Raw genomic sequence first — 25,106 nt, forward strand, 5'->3', positions numbered from 1 at the left:
ATTCCTATTCACACAGGACTACTATATAAGTCCAGTTATTTGTAATATTTTCTGTGATGTTAATCCTGTGCGAATCGGCCATGACTGTAATTCGTAAAGGAACAATTCCAGCCCAAATTACCTACCATAGTTTGGCAAACACATTGTTGTCATCTGATAATCTCAGTAATTTGGGGTCCTTTTTTCCCCAAAGGTCAGGGGGTAATTTCTAAATCAGGTGAAATCTCCATGTAGTACTGATCCCTAGCAAATAGGATTTTGACAAATGTGAGAAGAACTCTCAAAAACATTTTACACAGCAAGCAAAAAGGCAAAACAAAAATATATGTATGGTGTGCTGCATTTCAATCGTGACAACTCTTGTAGAGTGCAGCTTTTGTATAAGCCTCATTGGTGCAGTAGGCAGTGCTTCAGTCCCATAATCTGAAGGTTGTGAGTTCGAGCCTCAGACAGGGTAGGTTTTTTAAAAATCAATGCAGTACATGAATACATACTGTTGAAAGCATAGTGATGGTGAATCTGCATGAGAATAACAGAAGTAGCATAGAAAATAGTCTACATTGCTCAGCTCACTTAAATATGTGATTAGAACTCTCATGAACTTTTTCCACATCAAGCAGAAGAAGCCCAAAAAAAACTGCGCCTCAATTTCATTTGCGACGAGTGCTGTGAATGACATAACACACTTCAGCAGGCCTCGTTGGCGCAGTAGGCAGCGCGTCAGTCTCATAATCTGAAGGTCGTGAGTTCGAGCCTCACACGGGGCAGATGTTTTAGATATGAAATCAAAACACAATGGTCAGTGCTAGATCAGTAGAGTAATATAGTGGGGAAAAGTCAACTAAAGACATCTCAAAAATGGTAACACCATCAATGGTGATTTTAATGAGACATGGCTACACCTTCCAGGTAGGAGCTTTAAACTCAATATTCAAACAATTTGGTTGTAGTCGCAAACATAAATTGAGTCTACAAAACCAGCTCAATATCACTGGGCCACTGTTACCTGTCTCAGTCTACTGTCAAACACTTTGGAACAGCAAAATGTAATTTTTATTTTGGGGTGGGTTCTCTCATTAAAATTAGGAATGTTTGGCCTAGAGTTATTACTTTTTTTGTTCATGAATATTCATATGACAAAGATGCTGGTATCCAAAAAGCACATAATTTCCCCCAAGGTTAACATGCCCAGTAAGGCTTTGAAAAATGCAAGTGTGTATTTGGGATACTGTATGACTGGGAAAACCATGTGATAAACCAGAGAATAAAGGAAATAATGTGTTCTTATATTCAAACTATGAAACTGAATTAACTTTAACTGAAACATTTGGTTATATTAAAAATGTTGTGTTATGTAAGCTTTGACAAAGGTCAGTATTAACCATTATATATATATTTTAATATATAAATCAGGAAGTGCAACTGATATTTCTAATGAGATGATCAGAAATGCAGACATATTTGTACACTCTTAGAAATAAGGGTTCCAAAAGGGTTCTTTTACAAGGGCTGAGGTTCTACCTGGAACCATTTGCTTCTGAAAAACCCTTTCCCGAAGAAAGGGTTTTTCAAGGGTTCTTGGTAACACTAATGGTTCCAGTAAGAACCATTTTGATCGAGAGAACCCTTTAAAACCCCTTTCCTGAATAAAAGGTTTTAAAAGGGTTCTTGGTAACGCTAAGGGTTCCGTAAGAACTATTTTTATCCAGAGAACCGTTTTTGGAAGAAAGAGGTCTTCAGGGATATTTGAAAGCATGGGTATAAGATCCTGTGTCACCAGGGAATACTTCCTGATAACACTTACCAATAATGGTGCAAAATACAATTCCTTGTGACTACTGATACAAATACTTTTCATATCCATTTTTTTGTTTATTTGTTCTTTTCTTCTTCTCCAGATCCTGTTGATCAAACTGTAACATAATTGCCCGTCTTGGGATTTGAAGACCTGCCACCCAGTCTAAAGTCACTGGCAGTAGTGACTGAGCTAACCTGCTAGCTGCATTGAGTCATCAGGTCCACCATACTAGTCTATTACCTTACACCTTCTGATCAGACATACAAATAATGGCAGTCCTGAACCTGAAATGTTCTGTTACCAATTTATTTTCACAACCATTAATTATAAGAAAGCAAGACGTCAAAGATTAGCTGTGACGGGGATTTTAACCCCCACCCTCCAAATCTAAAGTCTGTACCATTACCCACTGAGCTATTCAGCAGGATGTGTAGATCAGGGACTCCTCTGACTCGCCACACTCACTCACACAGCCAGGTTGACAGCTCCTTCATGTCAGTGGTCAGACAGAGAGAGCTGATCATGTGTCTGTTTAGCTCTGTCTGTATAATGTGTGATTTCTGCTTTTAGGTCACAGGTTCAATTCCCGACAGATATCATACCTTGCTGATTGCACTTCCAGACAATTAGCTCATTTGGCTAGGAGCTGGTTCTTGGTGCCAGCCGATGTGGGTTCAAGCCCCAGCAAGGGTGATCATTTTAATACATCAAAATACCTTCTAGTCTTTGTGAAACAAATGTACAAAATTTTAGAGTCGATGTTTGACAAAAACATATCAGAATTTTTATCCCAAAAACTGATTTTTTTTTTTTACAGTGGTTTCAAATCTGCCTGCGCGACAGCGAATGGCTTACTCAATTTGTGAAGCCACAGTTGAGTTGCCATTTGCCAATTAGCTCAGTGCGATAGACAATGGTCTTTGGTTCCAGAAATTGTGGATTTCAGCCTCAACTGGTGCAAAATGAACATTATTATGTCAACTGTCTTGCCTTCCTGTTCTCCCGTTTGTTGCTCAGAATTGCCTAAAGTTGCCAAAAATAGTCCGGACCCGACCCATCGCTGCGCAGCAGCTATAATTGTGTTTACAGTTTAGTTACACTACTCCCTTCTTCAGGAGGAAATTGACACACAGCAAAGAAGCAGCGAGGGGAATTGAACCCTGGGTCCCTACAGCAAGGGTATAACCCCTCTTTCTGGGGCATTTAAGTGAGCTATACTACTCACTGGACAAAGGCTTTTGAAAGTTTGTTACAAGTCACGTGATCTAGAGATACAGTTTGAGGTTGTGAGTTCAAGGCCTGGTTGATGCAGAGTGACCATGTTAATGCTTACTGAGGTGATGTGTGGATTAGTGACAGACAATTTGAAAAATATTAAACACTTATTTTACAGACAATTTTACTCATGTATTTGTCTCCTCCTCATACTTTTCCATGATCGGCCTCATCCCATGGCTGCTGTACCCTGCTGACTGGCTTAGTCAAGTTGTGAAGCTGCACATAAGTTCAGTGATAAAGGAAGGTCTTTGATGTCAGAGGCCAAGCCTTAACTGATGAAAAATCATATTGTAACACTGACTTTGGGGCTACTACATCAGGGTTTGTTGATGCCGGGAATTGAACCTTGATCTCCCAGGGGAAAGGGAGAGGGTTGGTGTGTTGGGCCTGTGAGCTGGCCCAATGGCTGCTGTCATGTGTGAGTTAAGAGCTGGTTGCCCCATGGATTGCACCATATGGTCTGGTCTTCACCCTCTACAAACCAGGTGTGACATACCAATAGTGATTACTGTGAACAGAACAGAACAAAGAAGAACAGAAGAAACTTCAGAGAATCAAGGTGAGCTAAATATAATATCTTATTTCAGCATGCTTGACCCTAGCTGAGGACTTTTATGGTGAAAGGTGGACTAAGCATTTGTTTCTTGTTATGTTTTGTTCGTTTGTTTGTTTTCTTGTAGAAATGACTTACACAGCTTGGACGAAAGCCGAAGTGTGCCATTGGCTTGAAAAAGAGGGTTTTGCTGAGATTTCCATTATTGTTACAATATGTAACATTTTGAGTACTTGTTACATAACACTGAAAAGTATTTTAATATTATTTAAATCAATGTGAAAACTTTGTGGGGTTCCCTCACTTTCTCATTATTCTGTTCCACTGTCACGATAACTACATACAGTATGTACTCTGATTCCTTTCGTTGGACCATGCATTATTTTATTGTTTGTAGATAGCTTACAATAAGGCACAGTAAATGCACCTTGGATTGATGGAACTAAAACTCTTTTTTGTCTCCCCTTTCTGCCATGTCACCGTTGCTGGAGATTACACAAATCCACGACTGAGGACAGCATGATGTGTCTGGCCTGTCATGTTGCTGATTCCACTGGACCTATGCTGACTTTTGACCTGTTCTCCCCTGGGACCGACACAGCCTGTTCTGTTGGACTATCTTTAAATAAATGTTTTTCTCATTAAAATGTTTTGAATGTTTGTTCAATGTCAACATGATAAATGACGACAATATAATATGAACTAAACTGATCTGTAGAATACAATATGGTTTTTTATAGAACCCTCAGAGGACAAGTTATTTGTGAAAACCTTTGAAAAGGGATGTTTTTAGAACCCCCTGTGTGAGGTCTAGATGAAACCCTTGAAACATGAAAGGGTTCTTGGTGGAACTCCCTGTGTGGGTTCTAGATGAAACCCTTGAAATATGAAAGGGTTCTTAGTGGAACTCCTTGTGTGGGTTCTAGATGAAACCCTTGAAACATGAAAGGGTTCTTGGTGGAACTCCTTTTGTAGGTTCTAGATGAAACCCTTGAAAAACAAAAGGGTTCTTAGTGGAATTCCCTGTGTGGGTTCTAGATGAAACCCTTGAAATATGAAAGGGTTCATAGTGGAACTCCTTGTGTGGGTTCTAGATGAAACCCTTGAAATATGAAAGGGTTCTTAGTGGAACTCCCTGTGTGGGTTCTGGATAAAACCCTTGAAAAACGAAAGGGTTCTTAGTGGAACTCCCTGTGTAGGTTCTAGACATAACCCTTGAAAAATGAAAGGGTTCTTAGGGGAACTCCCTTTGTGGGTTCTAGATAAAACCCTTGAAAAATGAAAGGGTTCTTAGTGGAGCCAAAAAGGGTTCTCCTATGAGGACAAGCCGAAGAACCTTATATGGTTCTACTTAGCACTTTTATTTCTAAGAGTGTACAACCCAGAATTTACATTGCAAGAAAAAGCTTCATTATCAGTCAGCTAGGGTCTTGTGTTGTAAATGTTATACGGTTTTATTTAGGAAATTCTCTGAATCGAATTAGAGACGCGACTTTTAAGAACTTCGGGGGGGTATTTTTACTTGCATGTTAAATTGCCTGGAAAATTACTTTTGGCATTAGTGATTAACTGGATGGTGAGCAGCTCAAAAACTGCCAAACACACACAAACACAAAAGCTGACATATTGATGGACTGATGAATGTTGATGCTCTTGTTCAGATGAACAACACAATCCTACATAGCTAAAGAAACCAGTATCTATACACCTTAAACCAACGTCTAGGAGTCAAATAGTGTGTTTTGTCACATGCAGCTGAAAATGAGTTTTCATACACACACATTAACAACTGCATATTAGTTTCACCTGACATCAATTAGCAGCATGCCAGAAAGTGCAGTCAGAAGCCAACATGCCATTAGGATGATCTGGACTCCATGAACGGGCTCATTAAGCATCATAAACTAACGACTCACAAGCAACATCATAACTGTGTGTGTGTGTGTGTGTGTCATTGTGGGAGGGAGAGAACAGACTGAGATAAGTGTGTGTGTGTGTGTGTGTGTGTGTGTGTGGGTGTGTGTGTGTGTGTGTGTGTGTGTGTGTGTGTGTGTGTGTGTGTGTGTGTGTGTGTGTGTGTGTGTTTGACAGTGGCGTTCTCACAGTGATGAAAGACGCATAAGGAGAAAGGATGGAGAGGACTATAGAGGAAAAAAGAATCACACCGCTGTGAAGAAGCGGACAAGTGTGGCTCAGAGATCCAGGATAAAAGCCTGGTTTAAGTATAGTTTAGCTTGAGTGTGAAGGCAGAGGGTGCTTGTGAAAAACAAAGCTAAACTTTCTATAGAGCAGAAAGGACTTGAAGCGTTAAAGGAGGATCTAGTCATTTGTGATTTATGCAGGTCATTAATCAGAGTAATCACATTCACATTTAGAGGGGGAAATATTTACTGAACCTTTATTAGAACAAACACATTTTTGAGCCCGCAGCTCATCAAACTTCTCTTGATTTGCAAAGAGCACAATTTCGTTTCATGTGTTGGTTTGTTTCCCTGAACATCTGCAATACACTTAAAGGTCTGCATAAATAATAAAGTGTGTATAATTCATTCATGTTATACTCATAGCTTGGGTCTAGGTCAGAGAGCAAAAAAGGAAAGGAAGGAAAGAACAGAAACCGTGTAAAATATCAATAAAGATGCATTTCCAAAGCAACTAGGTGGCCGGTGGGCAGCATGATTATTCTTATTATTTCCGCCAGAAGTATCATGCAATTGGCCAAGTGTGTGTGTGTGTGTGTGTGTGTGTGTTTCAGCATTTGTGCATGCGTCCACAATCTAGCTTGCATTTCTGTGTCAGTCCGTGGCTAATCACGCATTCTGCTGCAGGAAACTGCATAATATTTTGGGTGACCAATTACGGCGACATTGCTCAATGACCTCTCGTGGTTGCAGTGACTCACACACTCACACACACCCTGCTAAGCTGGCAGACAGCTCGTGAGTTTGTATCAAATTTCTCATATACGACGGCGTCCAACTGATTGCCTGCATTCTCCGTGGCTTGTTCTTGAGTTGAAATTAAATGTGTTGTGCAGCGCCTTACAGGTTATTGGTGTCTAGATGAGGCGTTGGCCAATTGTGGGTTGTATTGATTCAATCACATAATACAGCAGTGGTGACTGCAGACAAACTTTACAGAGATCTGCACTCTACTGGGTGCACGTTCCTAGTGACTCCTTTTTTTTTTGTTTGAATTGAATTTGTGAATACTAAATGTTTTTCATAGGTATCCTGGTCCATGTAGAAGTAGAACGGTGCTGAGCTGAACTCCAGCTCACTTACACAAAATTGTTTGAAAAAAGAAAAAAAAGAAATGAAGAGTCCTTAATGAAACACTTACCCAGGGCCTGGGTGGAAAATGCTGCCATGGCACTCTGCAGTCGGTCTGGTCTGACTGCCTGAACCAATAACAGCTGGTGAGAGCAAAGAGAAAGAGGAAGAAAGAAACAGATATCCATTAAAACCTTTTAGACAGAAGGTCAATCCCACTCATATCAAACAAAAATGCTGCATGAATAACAGCAGAATTTGGATACATAACCATTATCAAATTCGCTGAGGCTTTTTGAAAATAGATGTTTGAAACCCAAAGTAAATGACAAAGTCAATTGGTGAAGTATGCATACTTGACTTGACTTTATAATGACATTAGCAGAATCTTTATTCAATCTCAAACCACATGTGAAGTGGTGTATTCAAAGACATAATCAAACTGTATTATTTCTAATCCTAGCACAACACCTTCTCCTTCACAGTGGAAAGAAATAACAAGAATGAATGTGAACGGATTTAAAGAAGCCCTATCAAAACAAAAACAACACATTTTTGGCAGAGGTAGCAAATACAAACAATTCCTAAGCGTGTGTAGACTTGTAAATTATGACAACTTGTTCCATTTGGCTGGTGAAGGAGTCTTTTTTGATTGAAAGCTGACCTGCTGGAAGGGAGTAATCTTTTTGGCAATGGAGGATGGGATTTCCTGTTCACACTGTGAGCTCTGCGAGAAGGACAGCCAAAGGTCTGAGTCACTCAAACACAGGGACTGGTAGAGGGCTGGGAACGTGGTCTGCAAAAAAAGGTATGGCAAATGTTAAAAGGTTGAAAGACAGGTCAAGAAATAATTGTCCGATAAATATCCAATCTTAAACGCAGAAGGATTGTTTTACTGGTGTTCCACTGACATTTTTTATGTCTCCTGGTTGGAGGAAATAACCAAATGCCAAAATAATAGCATATGCATCTGATGGTGTAATGTACACATTTTGAGTTGAGTGTGTATGTTCGAGTACGTCAGTGTGTATATCATTGTGTTTACTTTAAAAATGGCCACTGCCCCTTGTCTCTCCTGATCAATCCAAGAAGGGAAGTCCTGCCGAGAGAGCACATGTATCGTCAAGTAAAATACAGAAATGGTGATTTCTCATAAAAAAAAAAGAGCTGCACTCTTACCTCTTTCTTAAACATTTCCCCCACAATGGATCCAGTGAAGACATCCCATTCCTACATAAAAGAGCAGTGTTAGCATATCTATGTGTCACTGGAATCAGTATTTCTGAAATCCTAAATATGCAGATACTAAATCTACAAAGATACTCACACTCTCCTGAAAGAGCTCAGGGTACATGCCTTTCACAAAGTGCATGGCAAACATCAGCTGGTCAGCCTGAGACGGAGACAGAGAGACTGATAAATAGCCGAAATATGTCTCATATGAGAACATGCGACAAACATGACAAACATGCATCTCTTCCAGAACAACGGCAAACACACTCGTACTCCAGTCGAATGATATGCAGCTCTGTCTGGCTAATTAAAGGGCTTGTAAAGAGTTGCTGCACACTGACAAAACAGCCCCGGGGACTTCGGCAACCACGTTGGATGTTTTATCGTCCCTACACACCCCATCTCTCTCCGTCCTTCTAACCCACTGGTGGAAGTTCGACAGAGATAACAGAAACATCAAATAATCAAGATACTCATCCCACTTCCACCCACAGAGAGCGACAGAAAGACGGTCACCAAGGATCTCCAATGGTTACAGTAAATATAGAAATACAGAAATAGAAAGAATGCAGATTGCAAATGTTCAAATCGTTTTTTCGCCCCCATCTTAACAAAATCAAATCACAAAAACAACTTGTCAACAATTATATACTGTTCATTTTCAAGACAGATAGAAATATAGATGGCCAGAAAGACAGACACATAAAGGAGGGACAAACAACCTGCATCTAAGGTTTTACAGTAACCAGGGTACTGCAGCACAGCTGAACTGGATCTTCGATGTCCTGCCACAAGCATGTTTGTTTGTCTGTAATGCTCCAGGACTATATCACCCTATTACAACAATGCACACAGACAGGCAATTTACTTTTCGTTTTATACCTGAACTTATGTGGCATGAATGCCCTCTAAAAGCATTATATTTCTCTCTCCTGTTACAGTACACATTATTACCGATTATCTGAGATTCTGCTCCAAATAGCAATGCCATAATGCATAACACTTAATAACATTCAGATTGAAATACAGACGCACTGTGCTGGTCATGTAGTATGATTATATAAATCTCATTTAAAGCATTTGGCAAGTCGCTGGCGAGCACTACCAAATTAAATAGTATGCTACTCAGTAATACCTCTTAATGTTGCGGTTTGTAAAGTGGCAATAATTCACATGATTGTGTTAATCTAATCAGTCTATTTACAGTAGCTGCTATCGCTGCTGCCAGATGTGGTAATTGTTGCTGAAAAATAAGGTGAATAGGATGGTCGTCTATCTGAGAAAACCTCTTCTGTAACCACGGTGGCTATCCTTATTCAGACGTGCTTACTGAATTACAGCATTACTGGATGAGATTAAAACCCTGTTAGCCTCAGAGTCAGCACGCAAAGGGCAACCGCACTAAATGATCAAGTGGGAGGAATCGGACTCCCAGTGGTCTTTTACATCCACCTTAAAGTGCATCTTAAACTATGTGCAGCTAGCTGCGGTCAGCATCTGCACGCACGCAAGAAGAAGAGTTTTAAAAATGAAATCACTCTACCACATCTTCAAAAACATTCCGGGCACATGGCTGTTTCCTAATATTACATTGGTGACACTTCCAACAGCTGTAGAAGCAGCTTGAGCAGCGCTACATTTGGACAAGAGCTCTTCGCTAACATGCCCTCTTTCCGAACCCTCTCCACGATTCGTCTGGATGACTTACACCGAGCTGCCAAGTTCAACTCAACTGAAGTGACAGCGAGTGCAGTTGAACCAGGAGAGCCGAGCGACACGACTGATCAAACAAAGAGTGGCACCGTGTCCCGTTTCCTTGGATCCCGTGGATCTGTGTTTGCATATACGTGCCAGAGAGAAACGTAGCATACAGAGTGCAATGAGGATAAAAGTCTGCGAGTGTTTGTGTGAACTGCCGTCACACTGACACTCTGACAGGACAGGAGGAGGAAGTCAACAGGTGTGACACCCCTCCCAGAGTCTTGGAGGCTGTCCTGTCCAACTCCAGCAGGTAGTTATAGCCTCGAGCTATAAATGCTGGGGCAAGTCCTCACTCAGGGTGCTTTTCATCATGCTGACGTGCCAACATTTCGTCCCCTCTCCTCTCATTCCCCCTCTGCCATCATGTGGGATCTTCCAAGGAACGAGGAGGCTTCAGGAGGAGAGTGAGGAAACACAGGTGTAACCTACGCAAGTGGCATAGCATAGCTGCTGCGCCTACACATGTGACACACAGTTTGACGCGACTGATATTGCATAAGACAGACGCCAAGGAAAAAAGGATTTCTGGTTGTTGCATCTCTTCCATGCATCTCTCCCTCACATCCTCGCTGGGAGGAGCTTTGACGTGAAGAAGAGATGCGAAGTGAGGAGACACATTAGAATGATGAAAATCACGCTGCCTCTCTCTTCCTACAGCCGGTACCCGCCATCCATCATCCTTTTTTTCAGATGCACCTTCGACACCTCCACAGCACACATGGAACACGTAATGACGACAACTCAGTATGATATATTGAGCACTTAATTGGTCAATGAAACCACACACGGCATTCTTCTAGTCACCAGAGCACAAAGTGGAACTGTAACTGCATAAAACAATCCCTCAGCTCAGTCAATTATCTAAAGGTTACTCCATCTAGGTTACACAAGCACTCCCACCAAAACGGTATCTCAGCCGCTCTGAAGTGACAACATCAGATATCAGAGATTTCCACAATTCAATAGTAGGAGATTCATCATCCCCCAACCCCCTTCATCGTGATGATGCACTGCTTTCACTGCCCGTCTATCCACTCTATTGTTGGTTAAGGGTTTACCGTTATTTTTACAGAGTGTTTCTAGTGAATACATTTGCGTGGGCATCATCATTGTCACATTCCCTGAGCCGGTTTATGGCCTGCCAGGACTGGGTCACACTTCAGCTACAACTGCATGTAGCTGAAGAGAGATGTATCTACAATCAACATTACGTGGGCAAATCCAGGCAGTGAAGTTAAGTGCTGAAAATATTCTTGGAAGGACACTTATTATAAGATAAAATACAAAACGTCTCATTATAAGTCCAACACCATGAGCTTAACACGTTAACACCATAAAAGAACAATCGTTGCTCATGAGAGGCTCAACGATCTATATTTGGTAGAGTAAGCCTCATTCTTATTCAAACTTTGATTAATCTAGCCACGCGCAATCAATGCCTTATTAAGCTGAATCACCTTGTGTTTCTGGTGGAATTGAACACATAAAATACATAATTAGATAGTGCCTATCATGGCCATAAACAAAAAAGATATTCCAAAAATATAGGATGGGTTGCTTTTTCTCAAAAGAGGGATATACTGTGTTATGAGGTTTTCTAATACTGTCTCCTCTCAAATTCTCCTCTTTCTCCCACTATGCTTTCCTTATTCTTTGTCCTCTCTCTCTCATTATCCACCTTTATCTTTTCACCCGACCCCTTCTCCCACCTCTCTCTTCTCCCCCTTCAAGGTATGTCTTCTGGAGCACAGATAAGGGGTGTTGACAGGAGCACTGATAATGTAGTCCAATGTTTTCCTCTCTGCTAATGACTAGACTGCTGCCGTCTACATGCTGATGTGTACACACGCGTGTGCTTGTGTGCAAGTGTTGGGTTTTATAGCCTCTAGAGGTGATCGGCAGTTAACAGCCACCCCGACTCTGCCTGAAACTGCCATTACCATTCAGGCAACACACAAACCAAAGAAAATGCATTTACCATTTACTGCCTGATCGATTCTGCTCTGTTGGTCAATAATTGACACTTCATTACCGTGTTAGTTGCAGAGGTTTGATTGTATAGTGTGTAGATGTGTGTGTTTATCTGTTGTGCATTGGGTCTAAACACTCAATAAGAATACTGCTGTGCTTCTCCATTGTATTACAGAATCACAAAGATAACAGTGCATCTGCAGAATGAAAGAATAACCAGCCCTGCTACGAGTAAAGCAGCGTAAACCTTGCATTCTGATTGGCTGAAAGGCCAGACACAACACACAGTGATAGCAGTGAGAGAGAATGCTTTGAGTTAGTTTGCAGGTGAAGAAATCAACATGCAATAATACTATTCAATTAAAGCTTTTTTTTCCCGACACATTTTAATATTGCTTTGAGGGACCTTGTTTCACCAGTGAGTGTCTGCCGCCTCAATTAAACACAACAACTGACTTGTTCATAGCAACAGTCGGTAGCAAGGGAATTTCTCTGTAAGCTATGAGTAGATATTGGAGACATTTCTTCAGTTGTTGTTTTCAGAGTAAAATCCCCAATAATCAATCATTTTAACAAGGAACAGCAGCAGAAATAAAAATGTGATGGTTTACATCAAGCAAAATGCTTCACTGTATTGTCACTACCCACTTCTCACTACATAAATTATTATTATTTTTTTTTAGAGATGCTCAAAACCACATTTGTTCTATTTCTGTGTTAGAGTGTTTGAATTACCTTGAAAAGTGACCGGCAGACGTATTCATACACTATATTCTTCAAGCTGGCCTCCAAAGCAGCAATCCTGGCTTCAGTATTCTCTGCTCCCTGCACACACATACACACACATCACACAGTCAGAAAGGGAAAAAGACAAAAGAGATGGGGCAGATTGGGGAATGTATGGGGGATATGCTGTCATTAAAGAGATTAATACAGTTTTTCCCCTTATATTTCATTAATAAAACAGTGTGTGTTATGTGCTTTTGATTCTAGCTAAATGGTGTGTAAATGAAGTTAAAAAAAGTAACAGTAACATTTTTATTCTGTCGCATCAGGTTAACCTGAATGTCTCAGGATCGTTAAAAAGCCACAGATACACATAAAACATATTTGACATACATTTTCTTTTCTTTCGCATGCATTGATTCATTTTCTTCTCTGACCAACAAGTCTACATATAATATGGAAAAGCAATAACAGAAATATCCCTTACATGCTTTTTAAGGTCAGGGCCAGAAGAAGCATGAGAATCACACACATGTTTTTTAGTGAGTGCACATTAGCACTTTGTGTGTACAATACCTGAGCAAAAGCATTATGTGTGTCTGTAAAAGAGGAGTGTTCAGTGGGTTATGTCAGACACGAGAGGTTCAAATTCTCTTCCAGATCTCAGGGAACATCTGCAGCTCACGGCAAATTAAACCTTCTCAATGCAACAAACAACCGAAGGACACAAAGGTAGGCAGAGTATTCTGACCACACTCACTGAACGTGTCCACAAGCACTCACACTCACACACACACGCTCACACACACACACACCCACACACGAACACACGCACACGTAACAGTGGTGACCAGCTGCTGCCTGGTGACATCCTTGGATGACAGCACTGGCTCTAACAACCCACACAGGATTTGAGGAATTAGTGCTCAATCTATCAACCCAATGTCTGTGTGCCTGTGTGTGTGTGTGTGTGTGTGTGTGTGTGTGTGTGTGTGTGTGTGTGTGTGTGTGTGTGTGTGTGTGTGTGTGTGTATGTGTGTGTGTGCCTGTGTGTGTGTGTGTGTGTGTGTGTGTGTGTGTGTGTGTGTGTGTGTGTGTGTGTATGTGTGTGTGTAAATGTACTGTATATGTGTGTTCTGGTTATCAGACAGTGTTTAGGACTCAGATGGAGAACAGCAGTGTGATAGACAGTCCATGATGCTCTCCAGCTGCACAGGTCAGACCAAGATAAACTTGCTGAAAACAGAAATGAATCAAGCTGACCTGAACTGAAATAAAATCATCTATCAAAATCAGGTAAATTGAGTTAAGCTCCGTTTATTAAAAATGATCTGCAATGAACTAAATATTCATGAAAAAACTAATAGTAGTATTTCTATTACCATGTACCAATGTTAATGCTCCGTCATGCATTATTTATTTTTTTACTAAAGCACTACTTCTATAAACAGTCCAGCACAAAACCCTGTTTTAAATTGTTTTTTACACTTCATTTTTTGAACACCATAAAATCAAATCTCCAAATCGGCCTTTTTCCACTTGAAGAACATTGTCTGTTTTTGCCATCACTCTCTTTCCCTGCCGCATAAACACTGATTCATGCCTTGATCACCCCTCGACTGGACTTCCACAACAGCATTTTCTATACAGCACCGTCAACCAAACTCCTCAATAAACTCCAGTTCATTAACCCCTGACCTCCAGAACCTTCACTGGCTACGTGTCCCACAATGCATCCACATCTAACTCCTCCTTCACTCACAAAGACCCCTTCTTATTTCACCAACGTGCTCCACCACCACACTGCTTCCCATAACCTCCGTTCCTCTGATGCCAACCTCCTCTCCCCTGAAAAAGCAGGGAATAATGCCAGCACATCATCCAAAGCCAAAAAGATCAAAACATATCACAAAAAAAAATCATAGATTACATCAACTACAATGAAAAATCTATATTTTGTATTCTGTTTGACAAAAATAATTAGTTTGATCTCACACTCTTGATTCAGAAAAAAAAATATAATAACTTTATCTTTGGAATAAAAGGGTATTTAATGTGCTCAATGCCAACTGAGGGAGACCACTGGGTGATTTGCCTCTCTGAAATACGCAACCAGTTTACGCTGAGCTCCAAGTAGGATTAAAATGTTGTCCTTCAATAAATTGTGGCTATGCAGGCATTATTCCCCCTTTTTTCTGAATGATGCTGTACGGATATCCTTGCACCTTAGCGATGTGCGTATATCTCATCTCTCTAACCTCCTCTCCCCTCCCATCAGGACCGAGCACCTGGTGTGACAGAGCCTCCTCCACAGCCTCCCTCTGGATCTCTCTCCCATAACACATCAGAGACTGCACCAATCTGTCCACATTAAAAACACTCCTTTAAATTCACCTATTTAGATCTGCTTTTAATGAGTGACCCATGCTGTCTTTTTGTTTATTGCGTATCTGTTTGTTTCAATTTTAACTGTAATGTAACTGTAAAGAGACTTTGAGCACGATGAAAAGACCTCGATAGATCAAATGTATTATTATTATTATTATGCAATGTTGTACAAATAAACAAATGATTTACAAAGAAAATGAAATAACTTATGTATTAATAATTGAGCTTTAGAGGTGCTGTAAGCTATTTTTAACTTTTGAGTAAATCCAGGCTCCCTGTCTCCTTTTAGTCTTATGCTAAACTATGCTAAGCTAACAAGCTGTACATTTATATTTAACAGATGGATATAAGTGTCGTCAATATGAAAGAAAAAGTCAGTCAATGTCAGATAATTCTCATATGTCTCATTGCATCATTGGAGCTATTTTTTAGGCATTCTGGTCATTACTTTCCTTTTTGTCAATGTGCCATTTTACTTTTTTGCTTACATTTTTTCCCCCTACAAATTGTCTCATTGATAATATTACTGCCCATTTCCCCTTGGACAGATAACAAAACAATGACGGCAGACATGGCCCCATGAGTGAGATCAACAAACTCATTAGCTGTGACATTGTATTTCATCTAATATACTAAACGAAGTGAAGTTTACACTTGAAGCAGACTTTAAGAGAGAAGTTATTTTAGAAATAGTTTCCTCTAAATGTGAAGGAGAAGAATTGACTTTCAAAAGCAATGGACGTCTTGTTCTACTGTGGAACCTGTGTGGACGTCAAGTTGTGTTGCCTTTTTCAGCCATGACTGCCAAATTGTAATGTGCTCATGGGGAAAAACTACTTTTTAATGTGTAATCTAAGTTTATCTCTTGAGTGATTTTTGAATCTATGCATGAAGGTGTTATATTGATGTTGATTTTGGATCAAGGGCATATTATTTAGATGGCTGGGTATACTTTATTTAATCCAAAACTGGGAAGCCAGTTGGAACAATTTTGCAAAACTAAACATGTTAACACACCGCTGGGATGGATGAAAATATAAAGTACTATAAGAATTGTGTCATCCAGTCACCTTCTTGGCCTGAAGAGCTCTTTGGAAGAGGCGCAGGAAAGAAGCAAGGCTGAAGCGGTACATGTTGTTGATCTTCGACAGGTCTGTGATGACAAAATACATCTTGCTGGCACTTTCTGCAAGAGGAAGGTAGGCATCCCTCTCCTAAAATATAAAAAAAGAGTAGGTAGTGAAAAAGAAAGGACAGAGAGAAAGGGGAAAAAACCGACGAGCAGCAGAAAATGAACCACAGATGTTTTAAAGAGTTAAAGAAGATACCACAGATGGATGGGTGGCAGTGAAGGGTTTTATATGGGGATGCATATGAAGAAGAGAAAATGTTTATTTCATTCCAGATGGAAGAAGAGGGAGAGATAAAGGAGGATAGACAACATGATGTGTGATAAAACAGGAAATGTGAGAGAAAAAACACAAAACAGGGAGGTTCATGTGAGATAAATAAATAATAGCAAGGAAATTACTAAAACAGTTCTGGCGTAACACTGCACCCAAGAGGATGATTGAGTAATACATCTATAATACATCCTTGCTTGTTCATCTACGTAATCTGATGCCTGTTTGTTGTGAGAGAGACCCTTTGCTAACCAGGATTAAATGTCATTATACATTCAACACATTCTGTCTCTCTTATGATAGCAGTCGTTGTGAAGAAAGTGGTTATTAAACTAGTGATCCACTGGTTAATGTGTAGTCTTTTTTCATGACTAGTACAGCTTTTCCTGTCCAGGGTGAACCCTGCCTTCGCCCAATGACAGCTGGGATCGGCTCCAGCCCCCCCGCGCCCCTGAATACAGGATAAGCGGTAGACAATGGATGGATGGATGGATGGATAGTACAGTTTAAAACTGAACCAAAACAATTAAAGGGATAGTTCAGTGTATCACCAGTTTGGAGAAGCAGACAGAAGTATTAACACAGTAGAAACGTAACTGCTGTGGATGGGAACACCATGAACATGTCAGTGTTCACTTTATTTAGATTTTTTTACAGAGAAAACTTAAGTGAAGGTGAAACTTATATTTTTAGGCACACTATGTGAACGGCCCTGAGGTCATCTTTAAGGCTTTTAAACCGTGCAACAGGCTAATATTTTTAGATGAATAACAGCGCGTAATGCAGCGGGCTGTGGTTGTGAAGGCTGGTCTGAGGTCAGTACATCAGAGAACCCTGCTGACAGTCTGTTCATTAATGCTAATATGTTTAATTAGCAAAATATACACACAGTAGGCCTATATCACGCTTGAAAACATAAATATTCTATATGCTACCCAGGTATTTTTGGGGGTAAATACTTTTGTGTTCATGTGTGTGTGTGTGCCTGAGGTACATTACCTGGTCCAGGGATGCCTGCAGCTGGTGGGATTCCAACAGTGACTTCTGGATCAATGCACTGCTTGCCTTGGTCTGGTTCAGACTGTCTATCAGCTCCCTGTTCTCCAGAATATTACCCTGAGATGTAGCGAGGGTCTGACACAGGCAGAAGACAGACAGATTGACAGAAGGGAACAAACGCAAGGTGGCAAGGATTAGACAGGGTCAGAAAGGGAGTATGTGAAGTAAAACATAAGGAAAGAGAAAAAAGGGGTTGGGGTGGGGGTGGGGAGTGCACAACAAGCGAGAGTATGTTGTCATGTATCTGTATTGGCTGATATCCGTGATCTGATGAAAGTTTATTTGTCAATTATTTTTTTAGGCTCGACTCGCCCACTTCATCCTGTGGAATCTATTCTCTGAAATGAACAGAAGATAGAATTTATTCAAATAAATTCAAATAAAATATATGAGAGAGCAGCGAAGCATGGAAATGTCAAGTCGAATATGCTCCTACAATTCTGGAATAATTACATGTCTAGTACCTCTGAAGCACTGACATCCTGCTCTTGGCACTATCTATGGGTGTGTGTGTGTGAGTTTACTTGAGACTGTGTGCACAAAGCATTATCATTAGGTTTAGTCTCTATGTCTACAATGTCCTTTAACTGTCTCAGTATACGTTTGATTGTGCAGTGCCTACACATTTCTCTGTACACTTTGAAGTGCATAGAAAAAATGAATACTATGCAAGAAACGTTGTGATTTTATTCCCTACTAACATTCCTACATTTTTTTCCATCGCTGGGGTACCTAATTGCACTTTTGGAGGTACAAATGGCAGGCGTACTGTAATACACATAATACTGTAAAGGCTGCTGCACCAGTAACGAGCTCTACAAGTACTCCAGCATGTAGGATTCTTCTCTACAGTGTGCATGCTTTATGTCTGCATTGTGTACTGTACCTCTAATAAGGATTCTTCCAACTGGGCCAGCTGTATCTTCTTGTCTTCCTCTTGTTGTAGCAGTCTCGTTTTTTCCGTCTCTAATTCTGGCTTCTCCTGCTGGATGGTCAAGGCCAGCAGCTATCACAAAGACACGCACACAAACAAATGGGCAAGTGGACATACAGACTGCAACAGACAGCACATGTTCTGTAGAAACACTGTGTTATTACACTATAAAAGCGCTTGATTGAGGGTTACGTGGGTTACCTGTCCTCGCAAACCTGCCCTGGTGGTCGTGAAGTTGACCTCTGTAACCACGGAAACAGCATCGGGGGGGATGAAGGGGGCAGGATTCCGTGTTGCCAGGAAGAGACGGAAGTCTTCATTATAATCAATGACCTTGTCTCCTATCTGAACCACATATCTAGGACCTGGATGAAGAAAAAGAGTCTCTGTTGACAATATAGTATACTGTATCATACATATTTTTACAATTGGACCCGAAGGCTGCCCCCAAAAAGAGGAAGAGGAAAGATATATTCAAATGAGCAGGAAACTGAAAGTGACTCCAGACAAAATAAAACAAATATTTTTATATATATATATATATATATATATATATATATATTGAAGTAAACTGCTGATTTTAATTCCTTTACCTAAAAAGCTTCTATGTTATATGAATAATAATGTTCACATGAAAGTATTTCACTCTTTTCTTTAAATAGCTCAGGAGACTGTTGATGATGCAGACTGTGGTTAGAGTTTTGCACATGCAGTTGTGCCCGCTGTCGTTTAGCAATCGAATAAAAAAACTGTAACAGCACATTCAGGTGATATCCCTCAAAAGGGGATTTCACTTCAGTGTAGAAAAGTAGCAACCAGTGGTTGGTGATGCAGAATCAATCATTTTTCCCCCCATCACACCTGCTTTGCATGAAAAAGGTGATTGTGAGTTTGTGCATACCCTGTGCTATGAGGTCCCTCCTCAGCAGCGGGTAGAGCACAGGTTCAACTCCATCCATCTCTTGAATGATAAGGGTTTTTCCAAATCTGACTGCCAGCTCCAGGGATGTCATGAAGTTACTATCCTATAAAGAACAAGCACACAATTTAAGAAATCACTGAATTCTGGTATCGGTTGGTGACACAGTATACTGTCACATATCAGAGCAATATCTAATACTATTCATAATAACAGTAATAATAAAAAACATTGATCAATGACTGAAATCAACGACTGGATTTATCATACTGACAACTTAATGGAGGGTACATGTGTGTGACAATGAGACTGACATTTGGACACATTGAACCAGGCTAGTTAGTGACGTCTATTGTGTGTTATTAACACATGCGTGTGTAATCTCTTTACCTGTTGGTTGATAACCTCAAGTCTGTGATGTTGGAGATGCGTGCGTAGCCACTCCGTCGCTCGGGATGATGGGTCGATCAGAAACGGACAAGCAACACTCTGAGAATAGAACCATAAAGAACTGTGTTTCAGGGTAAGTTGATTCTGGATAGTTTTACTTAGAAAGAGGCTCAGTTACTAAGAAATAATGGGTATGTGTGCATGTAGTTCAGTCCCGTCTCACTGCTATCATGATTATCAACAAGCGTCCCTCCTGTGGAGTATGAAGTCCACCACCCTCACAGCCTGGCGCACCGCCGTAGTCTAATTTAGGCCGCCATACTCTCGATGTTCACCCAAAATTATTTTATCAAGGCAAATGGACTTAACTAGCGGCTCTAATGATGGGCCTAAACAGGAGGGCAGCAGCGCTTATTATAAGGTGAAATCCTTGCGGCTGGTTTGGCTCATCAATGCTCTGTTTTCCCCTGTCGCCATGGCAAGGCGTCCCCCGCGACCCCCCCATCAGCTGGCGAGTTTGACAGTGTGTGCGTGTATGTCAAAACCAAAACACCAAGGAAGGCTGAGGAATAGTCACCCACTTGTACCGAAGCGCTGTTTGGAAAATATTTATTATATTATATTTCACAGTATTAAAGCTCTGGTCTACGATTTGAAAGATTTGTTAATTGAGCCAAAATGTATCCAATAGTAGCCATGCGGTCCACATTTGGGAGCAGTTTGGGATCGGGGACGTTCTGCAGTCGGGTGAGAGAGAAATCTGACCGGCACCCGCTGCATTTACACCGATAATGTTTCATCATTCGTGGCCGTGATAAACTCTATTACTGCTTTGTACATGTTGTTGAAGTCCCGGAAACACCGGCAAACTAAACGCGTCCTGCCTGAGTTTACCTTTACCCGGAGGTGGATGTTCCCATTAATTGTCTATGTAAGAAGCTGTGCAATGCCGTCGCGTCGCAGCGAGTTTCGAGAGAAAACTCGATAATCTTTTAAACTGACCATTGTCGATCTAAAATAAAGACAGCATAGCTTATTTCTCGCATAAAATGTTTTCAGAAACACATTTCGGTGAACAATTTTCGTAAAATAAGAGAACTTTTTTTAAATTATCCTGATAATGTGTGCTCCGAGGGGAGAACGATACAAGCTCAGAGGGGAGGGGTTTATGTGTGTGTGTGTGTGTGTGTGTGTGTGTGTGTGTGTGTGTGTGTGTGTGTGTGGGGGGGGGGAATTTTGTTTTCATCTTTTCTTGAACGTTTAAACTCCTCAACCCCATTTAGTATGTCAACATTTATATCAGTACTAGCAGTTTGTAAGAAATTGGTCAGTAATTCATATTTTGGTTCTCAAAATTCACAAAATTGATGCATTAAAATGAAATCTATCCAAAATTTTCTCCTGGGCGGCATGACCCTGGACCCCCCTAGAGGATGGCGAGCCCCCCACCATAGTCTCCTGAAACCCTGTGGGAAACACTGTATGTATGTATATGTGTGTATGTGTGCCTGAATGTGAAAGCTGCCATTTAAGTGTATATGACAATATGTCAGGGAGAATCACACACACAGACAGTGAAAGAGAAGCTACACTAAACAAAGAGGGAACTACAAGGATGAATGATGGAACATGTTCTTACCCTTAACTTGAGTGCGTTGATCTGAAGGAAGCAATGGTAAAAACCAAAACACAATACAGACAAATGGAGGACACATGAATGGCAACAAGGGCAATATTCTTCATATGACTATGAACATGAACTGGCTGTTACAAGTCAATGCTGTAGTTCTAATGTATTTTTATGTCTTTTATTCTTAAAAAGTGCATTCGATGAATAAGACTTATTGTAAACGAGAATGAAGCACACAAAAAATAAAAGAAGTGGGTGGAGAAAGATATAGAAAAGTGGGATTAAATTGCTTTAATACTATAGAGCCTACTGTGACAGAATTGTAATCTAAGTAAATAAAATAAAAGTAGAGAGTCTTCAATAAATGGACATCTGACCTGTAGTATGACAAGTGCGTTCTCCATGGAGAGGTCATCAGATGGCAGCCCTTGACTCTTCCAGATCAACTGCTCACTCTCCGAGCACAGGAATGACCGCAAGTCAAACTCTGATGAAAACAAAGCACAAACGCACATGTTTATTTGTTGCTTTTAGATGATTATTATTACATAACACTGTCAGTCATTTTAATCAAACCTCTCATATTGCAGTTACCGACCACAAGTACTAATTCCCCAGTAGTACCTGAACAAATTATATTAGACATTGTGTGGGGTAAGAAAGAAAAAGTCATCTTGACCAGCAATTTGTGGAGAAGCCATTTGATGGACATGTGGATTTAGAAACGATAGTGGGTGAACTAGATGACTCAGCTGATGGGATTTACATGCTGAAGCCCTCCGAGAAAGAAGTTGCCAAGCAGAATGTTCTGGTCAGAGCTATTAATAAGACAATAATGAGGTGCTGAAAGAGACTTTGCACAGATTTTACAGGTTCATTTATATGGTAGTAATATGAATATCTGAATAAGGACCAGCTCCATTAAGGCAACAGGATGATTAAATACTGTAATACTTAATGTGTGAGTCGTTTTTTTAAGTAGTTAGGTTACTCTCATGACTGAAAATAATGATCAACATGATTGGGAAGTTACTTTAAATTCTAGACTTGCAGTGATAATATGTTAAATGGTGATCAATCAATTTTAATACTTGCTATTTTCAGAATGATTTAATCAGCAAACATATTCTGCAGACCCAGGAGCTTGCAAGTGTTGTATATATTCTATGTATCAATTCAATGTATTGTGCCATGTGTGTGGGTACGAATGTGTTTGTGTAGGCTGTTCAGCACAAGAGTTGGCACATGCTGGTGCTGGTGTGTTTGCCTCAAGTACTAGCAGCAGTAGATTTACTCTGTAGTCCAGATTGAGCCATCCATGTTTCTTGACAGTGTCTCCTACGGTCTTCAGGAGCTGCAGACAGATAGGTGATGAAGGCTGCAGCAAGCATGGCCCTCATAGGGAGCGTATCCAACTCGTTCTTTATCTCAGACATCTGATTGAAAGAGAGACAGGCAGGTAATAAGGGTAAAAAAAATAGAGAGGGAAGGGCACCTTAAGGATTGACAGGAATCGGAGGGAAGAATGTACAGAAACATACTCAAGAAACAGAGAAAGGCAACTTTATTGACCCACGTGGGCATAGCATTAACATAACATGAACACTGATTCTGACAAGAACACAAGAAAAATGTAACCTACAAGTGCAGGAACACACTTGCACATATATATGGTCATGTGACATTGCTGCTTTCATTTCGATGGTGATCGGGATTCCTTTGAGTGTAGTAACCTGTTAGGGGATCACAAATGCACATGAGAATATATGCAAATAACTACGCATAAGGGTTAATTATCAAGCCTTAAGACTCCTGAATGGCTCATGTGGCTGTGTGATTTCAGGACCATGTAAACTCTACTGTATAAAAACTGTCAAGTATCCGGCCACATTCAACTCAAACTCTTCTACTGACTCTGGAGCTGTATACCCCTCTCTCTATGGGGCTCCCCCTTCCCGTGAAAGACTCAAACAACTTGGAGGCATTAACATATAGCGAACCACAGCTACTGCATCGTGTGCAAAGGCGTTAGGGATGAAGTGTGTGAGTATATGGAAATACGTGAGCAGAGAGTAAACTGGCTCTTTGGTGCGGGCCTTGAGGGAGGCAGTGAGTGTGAGGGTGTGCGTGTCAGGAAGAGATTGAGTGTTTTAATTAAGGTGCAGACAGATGCTGCAGAGAGGACTAAAAACAGCCAGAAGGGACCCAAGACAGCAGGATACATCCCCCGTCACACACACACACACACACACACACACACACACATACATCTCCTGTTGCTCTTACATAGTAAATGAGCCCCATTCTTGGTAAATGTGTCGAACCTCCCACACCAATACACACATCAGTACACTCATACATCAGACTACCTGTGCGTTCCACCGCGTGTGCTCTCCGTCCAGCTGTGATATGAGCTGCTGGGCAGCAGTGATCGTGTCCTGAGCTTTGGTCACCTCAGCCTCCAGCTTCGCCGCCTCCGTAGTATGACACTGAAACCTGAGGACAGAGGAGGAAGAGAGGGGAAGATTTTATGTGGCATCATTGGGGATTTCCAAAACTGACATTCTGATATTTAAACCATTTGTAGCTCGTCCCATGCAGAATGAGGTGAAGCGAGGTGAAATGAGATGAGGTGAAATAAGGTGAGGTGAGGCGTCAAAGGAGACTATGGAGGGAAACGAGTACATAGAGTATAATAAATCTTTCAGTTTTAAATCACACGGTTAGGAAAATGATTTTACGAACAGGAATGGATACGAAGACAAATGGCCGAGCAGACAGTTGGAGAAAGCAAAGATAGAAGGTGTTGAAGGGAACGGGGAGAGCATAAGGGCTCAGTCACACTCGTTCACCTTTGTTGAACTATGACCTGACAAGTAGTGTGACTGGCCAATGTGCAGCCAACCTGCCCGTCAGCATTATTCATTTTTTCTCTCCTTGTTTATATAACTACATGGTGGAAGAATACAGGCAGCAGAGAAGTGTGGATGCTGCATGGTTGGCAATGAAAGGGAGAGCAACGACCAAACAAAATGTATAATTTATTTTCTTGTGGGATCCTAGTCCAGTTAGCTCCAGAAGTGTATTGCTGCATTATTTCTAGTCATACCTGCTTCACTTTGCCAGTTCTGGCCTGGCCACGCCATAAGTTATTGTCTTGTCCCTCATTGCATTCAATTGCATTAACATGATTGAATTTAAATGACTTATTATGAAAATATTAAAAGCTTTTTACACGGTAAACACCACAAGCTTTGGTCACAGGTGAAATACAGTGGAGATAAGAGGGATCAAGGACGGTAAGGGTAGATGTAAAAGGTGGAAAGCGGGCATACTTCTCTTTCAACTCATTCACTTTGGCTCCAACAGAGTTGAGCTGGTGCTCCAGCTTATTCTTCCTACTCTCCGTTTTCCTCAGGTTTCTGGACACACAGACAGAAAAACATAGCACAAAAGTTACTTTGACATATTATGATTATCAAAATAGCTAGTGATTCTTTTTTTGCCGAGGACGAATCGATTATCCGAATCATCATTCCAGCTCTATTCTGTAGTGGTATTTTTGTGTAAGTATGTGTGTGTCCCTACTCCAGTAGTCCAGCCTGCTCTCTCTCCAGTGGCTCAATCCTCTCGAGGACATGGGAGTATTGGATGTTGGCTTTGACCCAGGCAGCCAGGGGAGCAGCTGCTGCACTTGCACGCTTTGCATTCTGACCATAACAATAGAAACAACTCAGTTATAAACAGCCAACAAAAAAGGGGGAAAATAACATCCATCAACCATTTATCTG

General features: G+C 40.9%; 1 protein-coding gene across 5 annotated transcripts in view; it reads right to left on the minus strand.

Moving 5' to 3' along the window:
- Positions 1-25,106, minus strand: part of dync2h1 (dynein cytoplasmic 2 heavy chain 1) — a 97,281-nt gene that overhangs the window by 35,976 nt on the left and 36,199 nt on the right. For 3 of the 5 annotated variants that reach the window (XM_084019148.1, XM_084019146.1, XM_084019147.1), the window contains exons 64-81: positions 24,904-25,025; positions 24,651-24,737; positions 23,685-23,811; positions 22,610-22,751; positions 21,693-21,802; positions 21,325-21,345; positions 19,686-19,784; positions 19,278-19,401; positions 18,578-18,741; positions 18,329-18,448; positions 17,383-17,517; positions 16,051-16,194; positions 12,602-12,691; positions 8,229-8,294; positions 8,081-8,131; positions 7,947-8,000; positions 7,566-7,697; positions 6,972-7,044 (exon numbers count right to left, since the gene is read on the minus strand). In XM_084019148.1, the coding sequence (XP_083875274.1) occupies positions 6,972-7,044; positions 7,566-7,697; positions 7,947-8,000; positions 8,081-8,131; positions 8,229-8,294; positions 12,602-12,691; positions 16,051-16,194; positions 17,383-17,517; positions 18,329-18,448; positions 18,578-18,741; positions 19,278-19,401; positions 19,686-19,784; positions 21,325-21,345; positions 21,693-21,802; positions 22,610-22,751; positions 23,685-23,811; positions 24,651-24,737; positions 24,904-25,025 (1,861 nt within the window). The remainder of the gene's footprint in view (positions 1-6,971; positions 7,045-7,565; positions 7,698-7,946; positions 8,001-8,080; positions 8,132-8,228; positions 8,295-12,601; positions 12,692-16,050; positions 16,195-17,382; positions 17,518-18,328; positions 18,449-18,577; positions 18,742-19,277; positions 19,402-19,685; positions 19,785-21,324; positions 21,346-21,692; positions 21,803-22,609; positions 22,752-23,684; positions 23,812-24,650; positions 24,738-24,903; positions 25,026-25,106) is intronic. The other 2 variants (XM_084019150.1, XM_084019149.1) reach the window with 1 other exon arrangement.

The sequence above is a fragment of the Eutrigla gurnardus genome, assembly GCF_963514095.1.
Source record: "Eutrigla gurnardus genome assembly, chromosome: 10".
Taxonomy (NCBI): domain Eukaryota; kingdom Metazoa; phylum Chordata; class Actinopteri; order Perciformes; family Triglidae; genus Eutrigla; species Eutrigla gurnardus.